This window comes from Coffea eugenioides, chromosome 4 (genome assembly GCF_003713205.1).
Source record: "Coffea eugenioides isolate CCC68of chromosome 4, Ceug_1.0, whole genome shotgun sequence".
Taxonomy (NCBI): Eukaryota; Viridiplantae; Streptophyta; class Magnoliopsida; order Gentianales; family Rubiaceae; genus Coffea; species Coffea eugenioides.
In genome coordinates, this window is record NC_040038.1 from 5867343 (window position 1) to 5879954 (window position 12612).

The 12612-nt window shown below is 30.7% G+C and overlaps 1 protein-coding gene across 1 annotated transcript; it reads left to right on the top strand.

Moving 5' to 3' along the window:
* The first annotated feature begins 7461 nt into the window (after nucleotides 1-7461).
* LOC113768098 (aluminum-activated malate transporter 9) lies at nucleotides 7462-11288 on the top strand. Its single transcript, XM_027312336.1, has 6 exons — nucleotides 7462-8048; nucleotides 8807-8944; nucleotides 9038-9307; nucleotides 9407-9543; nucleotides 9633-9779; nucleotides 10249-11288. Exons 1-6 carry the CDS (start codon nucleotides 7652-7654, stop codon nucleotides 10930-10932), a joined length of 1773 nt encoding a protein of 590 aa, XP_027168137.1. The 5' UTR covers nucleotides 7462-7651; the 3' UTR covers nucleotides 10933-11288.
* The last annotated feature ends 1324 nt before the right edge of the window (nucleotides 11289-12612 follow it).

Consider the following 12612-nt stretch of genomic DNA (forward strand, 5'->3'; position numbering starts at 1 on the left):
TATTGGAGTTAATGTAATGACGAAATAGAATGGGAGACACTTGGATGAATGATTGTTTAGTCCTTTATATTGAGAAAAATATACTTCGTGAAGTTGAAAATGAGAAAGTTGTAAACCGTTATCAAAATATGAAAACTCGTCGTGAACAATTATAAATAGTTTAGTTTGTTTTTGAAATAAAATTATTATTACATTAATAATTTTGAGTTTGTCTTTTTATGTTTTTCATGGAATATACATATCATTTGTACTTGTTGGTAATTTTTTTTCTTAAAAATTAGGAAAAGAGTAGATAAAAAATTTTAGTGTTATTTTTGCCCCCACTAAGATTTTTTTCTGGCTCCGCCATTGCTTCCGCATTATTTTTTTTTGTCTGTATGTAAACAAAAAGACTGCAGCCTCATTTGATTAACAGTTGAAGAGATTTCTTGGCCTTTATATCATTTTTTTTTCTGTTCCTGTGAATTTATGTATGTTTATTTGTTTGGATCCATTAGTCACATTATGATTTCAGCTTAAAAAATTGTCAAAAGCTTAGATTGAGACTAAAATTTTTGTTAATTTAAATTTATGAGAAACGTAAAATTGATATTTTAAAAGTGAAAGATGAAAAAATTTATTTGATAAAATGTGAGGAACATTTTGAACAAAATTTTCAAAGAAAAAAATGATTAAAAATTGTTTTTGACACATGGGATATGTTCACAGTTAACTAGCTACCTCATATATCTGTGTTCATATGAATCAAATTCTGAATTGAATACAATACCGCAGATGTCAACATCACATATGGAACCCAAAAAAGTACAACCCTTTGGAATAATATTCGGTGATTTGGAGGGCCTAGGGCCCATTACACAGTAGCTAAATGGGAGTTGACGTTATAAAGGTTTAACATGTTTTTACTTTTGCCCTTTGTTTACTATAATAGCAGTGTAGGACAATGCTATAGTGCCTATAGTTATGGTAACGATATTAGGGAAACCTACTATTATAGGTTTCTATTACCTTTAGTGACAGATCAAAATTTTTAGCGACTTTTTTAAATATTATATTAAAATAATTAATATTAACTTTAGTAAGTTTTTAATTAAAACTAGTAAGTATATGCCTGAAAGATAAGTTTCAGTCAGAAATAGAAATTTACACTTTGAGTAATTTAATTTACATATTATTTGACAAAATTTACTTTTTTTAAAATTAAACTTACTAATACTAAAGTAAAAAATTTACATATTTAAGTAAAAAAATCACCGATTTCTGAAAATGGTTTTGGTTATCACATCTCTCTAAAGTTGCTTGCTTTCTTTTTATTTTCTTCTCACCTCACGATATGATGAAATAGAAATTTTTTCCTGGCAAGATTACGACAGTTCTGATCGAGAATCGCTAGACGAATTCGAGAACGAAAATTCTAACTCCCACTGGATGCCGTTTAAAGGCCTTTCTAGCAAGGTATAGTTGCAAACAAAATGATTTGTGTTTTTGTTATTCCATTGAAAATTGAATATTCTTCTACATATTCGTTGTTCCTTTTTGTTTTTGTTTTGATTTTATCGTAGTTTTAGATGACAATGAAGGAGAGGCTTTTGCTGGTGAATTGAAAATTGTACCCTTTCGTATTTTGTGCATCTTCTGTTCCTTCTTATTTAAGTTTTATACATCATCTGGCAATGACTCCCACTGGATGCCGTTTGATGGCCCTTCCAGCAAGGTATAGTTGCAAACAAAATGATGGTAGTAGTATGTCGTCGTTAATGTGAAAAGTGGTTAATTTGGGAATGCATATAAAATGTTTGGTGAAATGTCCAAAAGAAATTTGTATGATACGATTGATGCTTGTACGGGGTTAGAAAGCACCGAACAACTTGATTAAAACCACAGTTGACGAATTTCAGTTACGCCGGCCAACTTGTACTAGGAAACAAAAATGTCAAATGCACTTCATCATTTATTGGTAAGAATTGATACTTTAATTTTACAATAAGCTTGGTTAAACTATAAAGGAGGTAAATGTAATTAAACCCCAAAAGTATTAGCCGCTCCTTCTTTTTATTCTTTTATTTTTTTATTTTTTAATAACTCAGTTTCAGTCTTGTGCTCTGCAACTTTTTGCTTGCATGATTTAGATCAGGAAGAATAAATCCAAATAATCAAATGTTATGGAGTTCTCTTTACATGGTGATTACTTATGAAGCTTATTTACCAGTTGGAAATGTTATTTTGCTCTTCTTGAAACTGCAGTTTCTATGATTTGAAGTGGTTTCAATCTTTTCTTTGCCTGTACCTGTTCCTAAATGGAATGGTTTTTGAAAGTTATGTTCTTGTAGTTAAATCACATGTCTGACATATTTTTATTGCTTGAATCCATTCTGTACATAAAGAAGCAACGTTGTACAGGATGAAGGCTTCATCAATTAAGCTTTGCCTTTGATCAATTTAATATCTGGTATATGTGTGAGAATAAATTAGTATACAATAAATTAGAGCGTGAACTATATTTGGGAACTTTGGAATTTCCCTGGTTTGAAAAACCAGCCAAACAATGTATTTCAATTGATCATAATTCCAAATCCATTCAACTGAATGATTTATTGAATTCAAATCCACCGACCCAAACAAAGTAATTTATTTGTCAAATGCAACAAGTATTTTAACTTCGAACCATGCAGTGTTTTCATTAGGCATACAAAAGTTTGATTTTATGCATAATTTAAGAGGACAAGTTGATTGCACTAATTTGTTCGGTAATTTCTATTTCTTCAAGACTAAAAGAAAAAATCAGATGATAAAACTATTAAATAAATTATTTAAACCTATGGATGCATCCTTCAACTATGAACCAAATTTCCACTTTGATTTTTGAATTTCAAGATAGGACCCTTTAATTCCTAAAGTATAAATCTGGTCCCATCTTAGTTCCTAAGATATACAATCTGTCTTACTTTAGAAAGTACAAAATTTCTTCTACCTAAGTATAAAACTTGTCTCACTACCGTCTCGAAAGGGGTAAATTTTATATGTAGAGACTAAAGTGTCTTATTTTAAGTTTAGAAATTAGAGTAGCAATCTAAGTATGGTTGAAAGTACAAAGTGCCATTAGCCGTATGAAACAAAAAGAAATAGGCAAACAATTAGATGTACATGAGTACTACTTTTACTCCTGATGTGCCCTTAGATTCCAATTGTAGGTAAACACCCTTTTAGTGGAGTGAAAACCACCCTTTTAATTTTTTACTAAATACAAATACTGCCATGTGTAGGAAAAGATATTTGACTTTGTTTTACTTTGATTAGAAAAACTTGTGGTAGTAATAACAAAATAGTGACAGGGGATGCAAATTTCAAATCAACAACCAACGTACACTTAATTACAGTAATTTTTTAGTTGATCAAACTAATATATGCCATAAAGTAGTAAGATTTGATCATTTATAAATTGACAATTTTAGCAGTTTATATACCATTCACCTATAAAAATTATGATTATTATAAAATGACATTTTATAGTAATTTACATACTATTTGCCAATTAAAAGAAAGTTTGATAAAAAAATGTGCATATAAATCCATATTGTAAATGATACAAAATATATTTGAAACTCAAAACCTAATATATGGGTAAATTTATTATAATTTTCAAAGATTATGCTACATTAGTACAACTTTAATTTTTATACTTGTGACCTAGAAAATAAATTTATTAAAACACATAACATTTATAAATGATACATACATTTGTTAAAATGCTTAAAACACATAACATTTATGAATGATACATACAATCATATATTATACATTTACGTTACCAACAATTACTAACTATAATATTAAGTTTCAATCATTAATAAAAAAATCTTAGCATTATTTTAAATAAACTTCCTAATACTTGTTTCATATAAGTTTCTTTAAATAAAAGAGTAAATTTATGCCACAAACTAGTAAGTTTGATGATTAACCAAATTTACTATTCTATCAACAAGATTTACTATTAATTTATAAAAACTTACTATTACTTGAATTAAACTTACTCTCCAAAAAGTAAGTTTCGAATACAGAGTACTAATTTATTTTTTTAAAAAAGTAACTTTCATTTTTATTTCGATTTACTTTTTGAGGCATAAATAGGATAACACTTATGTGACCATTTTCGATTTATTTTTGATTTACTGTTAGCAACCATTTGATTATTTGATAGGCCTATCCACCTAAATAGAATAATACTTAAAAATAAGAAAGTAAGTTTCCCATCTAAAATAGTAAGTTAACAGTAATAAATTAGTAACTTTTATACTTCAAAAGGTAAATTGGAATAAATATTAAAATTACTTTTTAAATAAATAAATTACTACTTTATATCCCAAACTTACTTTTTAGAGAGTAAGTTTAATTCAAGAATATACATAAATAGTAATTCTTACTGATAACATGGTAAAATTGATTAATAATCAAAACTTACTGATTTATGGGACACATGTACTATTTTACTTTAAAACATATTTCATACTAGTATTAGAAAATTTATTTGAAATAACGATAAGATGTTTTATTAATAATTAATTCTTAGTACCTTAGTTAGTAAGTACTCATAATATACCTTTATAATACATGATTATAGGTATAATTTAAAAAAATTTATTTATATATTTTAAAATACTATGAAAAATAGTTTGACTTTCACATAATCTTGTAAAATATGTAATAAAATTTTGTCGTATTATAAGTTTTTAATCATTTTCAATTTTTGAAAAATTTGAAAGTTTGGATAACAATAACAACAAATCTTCCTAGTTATATATAGAATATTACTTGTTTATATATCAAAATTTTTATAATTTAACACCTATGAATATAATAAGATGATAAAGTTTTAATAAATTTACATCTGAGACACAAGAAATAATAAGAGTAAAAGCCTAAACAAAATGAGAAATAATATAATAATAAAAATGAAAAAATTAGTATAACAATTAATATAAGAAAATCAGTATGATCTTGATTTTTTTCCTTGGGAGATTGTTCATAAGAATAGGATCCAATAATTATAAATAAAAATCACATGCATATATAATCTATTGTATAATTTAAATTAAATTTAGTTCACGTATAAAATGGTCCTAAAATAATTAGTACACTATGATACAATGTTATTTTAACAACAAAATTTTTTTTTACTAAAAGTCTGAAATATCCATGACATATGTATGAGGGATGTTTTACCATATTTGTATCTCACATCTAATCATGAAAGTTAATTTGAGAAAAAATATTTTTGACAATAGAATTATTTTGAATTTAGTCAACAAGTTGAGATTTTTTAAACAAAAAAAGTGAAATATTTTGGGAACTTAGTTGTTTATTTTCCCATAATTAAAAATTGCTATATTTTAGCAATTGTTACCATTGACCTTTCATTCTGTAGACTAATTTTTATCAATGCAAAATTAGTTTTATTAACAATAATTGAAGTTCCATTGATCCGAGGATTGGCATTTTATTGCTATTATTTTATATGTAAATATTTAACCTAAGTAATAAAATAAATAATAGCTACTTAAAAAAAGAAATTGAAATGGAATTAAATTTATTTATTATTTTATTGCTAACAACTTTGACCCCATTTAATGGTTAAAGAAAAAATAAAAGAGACGTAGAGATTGGGATTGGTTCCTTAGTGTGAAAAAGGAAAGTTCTTCTAAACTAATGTTGCGTGAAATTCTGAATGCATATAAAATTAGAAATGCGATAACTTTGCAATTCATTCTCATTCATGATGAATAAATTGCGATTCTATATAGAATCGCAATTTTTTTCGTTCAGCATGAAAACATTTTTATTTTGTCATATTGATGGCTTTTGCTTTTAAGATTATCTACATGTCGGTGGTTAGTATTATTGACAAGGTTAAAGGTCATGGAAAATGTTACTAATTTTAGGAGAAATTATGAATTGTAATAATGGTTTAATAATTTTCTATTAAGCATAACTACTGCATACAAAAGGAAAAGATATTTGATTTGATTTTGTTTTGATTAGAAGAACTTGTACTAGTAATAAAGGAAATTTCAATTCAACAATCAACGTGCACATGATTACAATAATTTTTTAGTCATTTAGACTAATATATGTCATAAAGTAGTCAGATTTAGTCGTTTGTGAATTCATAATTTTAATAGTTTACATAAAATTCATCTATAAAAAATTATGATTATTATAAAATGACATTTTATAATAATTTATATACCATATGCCAATAAAAAAAGAGTTTGATAGACAAATCCATAATGTAAATGATACAAAGTATGTTTGAAAGTCACAGAACTTAACATATGTGTAATTTTACTATAATTTTCAAAGATTATGCTATGTCAATACAACTTTAATTTTTATACTTGTGACCCAAAAGATAAATTTATTAAGATTTTACCATTTTATTAAATTCATAGGCATTAATATATGAAAATTTGTGTACCATTTTATTATATTCATAGGTGTCAATATATCGAAATTGTGATGCATAGATAAGGGCAATTCTATATATAACTCGAAATATTTGTTGTTACTGTCATCCAAACTTTCTAACCTTTAACAAATTCATAAATAATTCAAAATTTATAATATGACAAATTATTCTTACATATGTTATAAGGTCATATGCAAAAAAAATAAAAAGTTTTCATAATAAAAAAATCTTAGCATTATTTCAAATAAACTTCCTAATACTTGTTTCATATAAGTTTCTTTAAGTAAAATAGTAAATTTATGCCACAAACTAGTAAGTTTTGATAATTAACCAAATTTACTATTCTATGAACAATATTTACTATTAATCTATAAAAACTTACTATTACTTGAACTAAACTTACTCTCCAAAAACTAAGTTTTAGATATAGAGTAGTAATTTACTTCAAAAAAAAAGTAAGTTCCATATTTATTCAAATTTACTGTTTGAGACATAAAAGTTACTAATCTATTGAGTTAACTTACTATTTTTAATGTAAAACTTACTAACCAAAATTTTAGGTACTATTTTATTTAGATGACCAGTACAACAGGTAATCAAATGGTCGCTAAAAGTGTTTTTACCTGTTATATCAGGTAAAAACAATTTCGTTACTATAACGATCGTTACTTCAGACTTTTCCTAGCAGTGTATAAGATAATTCCTTCAACTTTTCTCCGCGGCCCTTTACGCTTTAGTGCGGCCTCATCCATACAGATCATATCCTTCCCAATTTACCAGTTCATTGACCAGTACTGAACCCTCAAAAGAAAAATAAATAAATTCAGAAGTCACATTGCACCTGGCCCTTCCACGAACCCCACACATCCCACTTGTACGAACACGATTGGCCTTCCTTAGATCTAAATTGGCTCACCCCTAAGTTCGACAAAACGACATCATTCCTTTACCTCCCGAGACGCCCAACAGAATAAAAAGACTCCTGATTCCGTCAGATTCTCCCGCAAGAAGTGGTCAAGAGCAGAAGAGTCAGGCCTCTCCAGTCTCCACGACTCCCAAAACCTTTTCTCTTCGAACTCTCTTCCTCGCCTTCCTTCCTTCATTCCTCTTTTCCCATCTGCATCGTACATGCACTGATGTGTAATAAACAAAAGTAAAAGAATCATTCTTGAAATAACAGGAAGAAGAATGGTAGGAAGAACGGGCTCGTTTAGGCAGAGTTTTGCTGAGAAAAGAGAAAGGGAGAGGCTTTTATCATCACATAGGTCAGGAGATTTTTCGGAGCTGCCTCGATTCTCACGTTCTTGGGATGATGGGGCTGAGGAACGGTTTGGTTGTGGATGTTGTTCGTCAATGAAAGACAAGTTCTTGGAGTTATGGAAAAAATTGATGAGTGTGGCTATCAGGGCATGGGACACGGGAAAAGCCGACCCCAGAGTGGTTGTATTCTCTGCAAAGATGGGATTGGCTATGATGCTTATATCTTTGTTGATTTTCTTGAAGCAGCCAACTGCCATGAAAGATCTTAGCAGATACTCTGTTTGGGCTATTTTAACCGTTGTTGTTGTCTTTGAGTTCAGTATAGGTACGAATGCTTTTCAGACATTCTCTGTTCAGTTTTTTTTAAATCTTTATTTTTTAAAAATTTCTTTGAATTTTTGTGGGGTTTTTCTGGGATTTTTTTTTGTTTAGACTATATGTTTGTTGCCATGGTTGCTACAGAGATACCTAGAGAAGTGTCGGTGGGGAAGGCCTTAATTTTCAGTGTTCTGTGAGGTTTATTATCATGGTTGTGAGGACTTCAGTGGAAGGTGTGAAAGATATCTTTTCAGATGATGAAGTTTGACAGCAGCGAGGAGTTTGGAATCTGTAGGCTCTTAAAATATGGTGGAAATCAGCCAAGAGTGTAATTTTAGTGATCATTTTGAATTCATGGCCTAAAGAATTCCAGCAATTTATTGTTGTCTAAGTTGTGGGGGAAGAAGTAAGAAACATTTGCGTTCAAATTATATTTTGTTTTAGAAAATCTTGAGGCATTTAGGCAAGTATAAGTTGCTATAATATGGAGTAACAGTTACTTATCATTCTCTAGTATCCGTAAGCTAAGCAAATCCAAGAGTTAAGAGTACGCGGTGGTGACAGTCTGGTTTAGAGTTGGTTGAGTTATTTCATTTTATGTGCTCTTGAGGAACCGTCACTCTAATTCTGAATAGCATCTAACAATATAAATTCCACCTTGTCATGAATCTTGGTATTCTACATCATAAAATTTTTCCTTTCTCAGCCTTTTCGATCTCCTGATTGTTGGGTTGATGAATTTTCTTTGTTTTCCTTTTATTGCAGGAGCCACTCTGAGCAAAGGATTTAATCGTGGATTAGGAACACTGTCAGCTGGAGGGCTTGCCCTTGCAATGGGAGAATTGTCCAAACTGGCCGGAGAATGGGAAGAAGTTATTGTAATCTTTGGGATATTAATCACAGGTCTGATATTCGGGTCAGTGTTCCAACCTAGTGTAACCTTGCTTTCCTTTTGGTTTATAACTGAACTGATTATGATGTTCTTGTTGTGTTTAGGTTTTTGCATCACCTGTGCAAAGTTCTATCCCACAATGAAGCCCTATGAATATGGATTTCGAGTATTCCTGATAACATATTGTTTTGTAATGGTGTCTGGGTATCGGACGAAAAATTTCATGGATACAGCAGTCACTCGGTTTGTGCTCATTGCTTTAGGTGCCAGTGTTTCTTTGGCAGTGAATATATGTATTTATCCCATCTGGGCTGGTGAGGATCTTCACAATTTGGTTGCCAAAAATTTCACTAGTGTTGCTAATTCCTTGGAAGGTTAGCTGATTTTGCAAATTACATCCATTACTTCTTCAGGTTTTGTTATGTATTCTGTATGACTGCATGCTAAGGTTGCTTTGCAAAACATCCTTTTAGGTTGCATCAGTGGATACCTTAACTGCGTTGAATATGAAAGGGTCCCTTCAAAAATTCTTACTTACCAAGCATCGGATGATCCAGTGTACAGTGGATACAGATCAGCCATGGAATCCACAAGCCAGGAGGATGCTCTGGCAAGCTTTCTTTTTGTTGACCTACATGGGTTGATTACCTGCAAGATAAATTAGTTTATTTTTCTGACTTAAAAATGTTATGGTTTTAGGTGAGTTTTGCCGTCTGGGAGCCACCTCATGGTCGTTACAAAATGTTCAACTATCCATGGCGAAACTATGTGAAAGTCAGTGGTGCTTTAAGGCATTGTGCATTCATGGTCATGGCATTACATGGATGTGTACTTTCAGAGATACAGGTAATGTTATGCTTACATATCTTCAGCGCTGTTCTAATTTATGCATGTGTTGGATGATTTTTTCTACTGTAACACAAGTGGCTATGATGATTTCTATAGTAATTTCACTTGCCTCCAACAAAAAGATATTTCAGACGTTCTGTCATAGACAGATTTTGACCAAAAAGTAAACCTCATCTAATGCCCCCCCTCGCTATCAAGTTTTCTTTTATCTTCTAACTCAAGTGCCAAACATTATGCTTTCTGGCAGTCTGATTTGAACTGACATAATTTCTATATTTGTGTGGGTGAAATATATTAGAGAAACATGTGTAACCTTTAATCACCCCAAGTTATAATATGACCGTGGTAAGCAATCATAATTGTCTGACCATATTGTGTCACTTTTCCGTTACATTAGTTGATAAATTTACAATCTTTTTTAATGCTAAAGAGTGCACAACTTAAGATTTTATTGTCTTGTTTCTAGGCTCCTGCCGAAAGAAGACAGGTGTTTCGCAATGAACTCCAGAGGGTTAGCACAGCCAGTGCAAAAGTGTTGCGGGACCTTGGCCAGAAGGTGAAAAATATGGAGAAACTGGGTTCACATGATATGCTGTATGAGGTGCATGAGGCTGCGGAAGAGTTGCAGAAAAAGGTCGATCGAAAATCTTACCTCCTTGTCAATTCAGAAAGCTGGGAAATCGGAAAACCTGAGGGAATAAAGGTTCCACAGGAATCTCTGGATATGACTGATGATGGAAACTATTTAAATGGAAATAATAACTTCCATGAAACAGTTATTGACATAAGAGCACTTCATCTCTCGAAAAGTTGGGATGACAGAAATTTTAATGCAAATGTTAACTTCAACCCTCCTGCAGCAGTTACATCAGAGAATGAAACTGAGAAACAGAAGTCACGGCCTATAGCTGTGTTGCCTGAAGCAAATCAAATACCTGAAAATGATGAATCGAAGACGTACGAAAGTGCCAGTGCCTTGTCTTTAGCAACATTTGCATCTCTTCTCATTGAATTCGTAGCTAGGCTTCAAAATCTTGTTGACTCATTTGAAGAGTTAAGCGAGAAAGCAAAGTTCAGGGAGCCTGTCAACTCGTCAGACGCAGCAGCTGAAGAAGTGGGCTTGTGGACCAGATTATGCAGATGTCTGTAGCGCTCAAACAGAGATGCAATGAATTGAATTGCGACTATTACAGTCAATAACAAATCATAGTAAACACCAGCATATAGCAACATTTGAGTAGAGGCTAGCATCCTTTGAAAACAACAATATGTTGATGCCTTTTATAGAGTAGTTGGTAGAATTTCATAGTGCCTACCATCGTGGTGAAATGGAACTGACCAACCGGGAACTGGATCTTGGTTTGAAGAAATGTGGTAGCACTGAAGGAAATTTGTCTAGTAAAAAGCTTCATTTTGAATCCTTTTACCTTCGTTCTTCTTAGCTTTTCTTTTCAGAAGCTCCATTCTAAGTTCTCACTATGAAATATGGTCGAGTTATTTGCTTTGTGGAATATTAGCCCTACATTATTTACAAAAGCAAATCCTACGAGTCCCTGCTTGCAGAACTATGCTTAAAGAACTGATCAGTTTATTTGAGAGGGACGGTGGGCACAAATGATTTAATCTTCATCCTGCTTTGGTTAATAGCTCAAAATTTTCTCTGCTAAAATTAGGAGAATGTGGAAGGAGATTATTATGTCTTAAAAGAATGTTGTATGGATTGGAATTTTGTTTTCTTTTACGACAAAGAATGAATAAGACATTTATGCTCGAAAGTCAAAAATATAATGGGGATAGTGGAAACAATCTAAGGACTATTAAAAAGTGCACTGAAAAACATTTTATTAAAGAAGACCAAAAGTAGTGAATCTTGGTTCAAATCAAAAATACTTTTTACTTTCAAGAAATTTCATGGTAGGTTTTCAAGTCTTCTTGTGTTGAAGACCAAAGGAATAAAGCTGACTCGAATTTTCAAGTGCAACCTGTTCTGAACTCTGATCTCATGCTTTTATTGTTACTTTTTTATTCACTTTTTAACATTTTAAAGCTGAAAATAAGTTAAATTCAGATGCTGCAAAATAACTGCTTTTTGAATTTTAACTTACAATTTTTTGGAAAAAATGGGGAAAATATGAAGACAGGTTAATTAATATAAAATTACTATTAATCAAATTATTAACTGTAGGGATGGGCAAAATTATCTGCTAACCCAAAAACCCGTCATATCCGATTCGATTCGATCCGAAAATTAGGATATCCGATTTTTATTATTTGATCGGGTCAAAAGAGGGTCGGGTACCTGCTAAGATACGGGGCGGGTTAGGGTCACATAATTAAAAACCCGCGGGTACCCGATCCGCCCCACATATATATATTTTATTTTATTTTTATTTTTATACGCACTATAAAATAATAAGAACTAAATAAGTAAATTTATTGAACAAATTGCATTACAAATATGAGAGACTATAGTTTATTTACAAGATTCATTTGTAGAGGCCATGATCTTATATTTTATAGAAAAAAGTTTAATTAATGTGGAACACATATATTAAAAATTGTGCTACTTATTTCAAACTTTTATTGATTTTGAATTCTTTTAATTTTTTTCCTTTATCTTATATTTTCTTCACATGCTTGTTTCTTGGTGGGAAACCTTTTTTTAGAAAAAAAACATTTCTTAAATCTTAGATGAATGTGTAAAATATAAAATTAAATTGGTATAAATTATTTTTTTTTAAATTAAATGATAAATGGGGCAGGGCGGGTACCCGTTGACCCGACCCTATTTTAGTGAGTACTCGATTATAGGGTATCCACTGATATGCGG

Bases quoted from the DNA above. Each gene is read 5' to 3' on its own strand.
- LOC113768098 (XM_027312336.1), top strand. From the start codon at position 7,652: ATGGTAGGAAGAACGGGCTCGTTTAGGCAGAGTTTTGCTGAGAAAAGA. The intron at 8,049-8,806 runs GTACGAATGCTT...CTTTTATTGCAG, and splicing joins TGTCTTTGAGTTCAGTATAG to GAGCCACTCTGAGCAAAGGA. The intron at 9,544-9,632 runs GCAAGCTTTCTT...TTATGGTTTTAG, and splicing joins CAAGCCAGGAGGATGCTCTG to GTGAGTTTTGCCGTCTGGGA.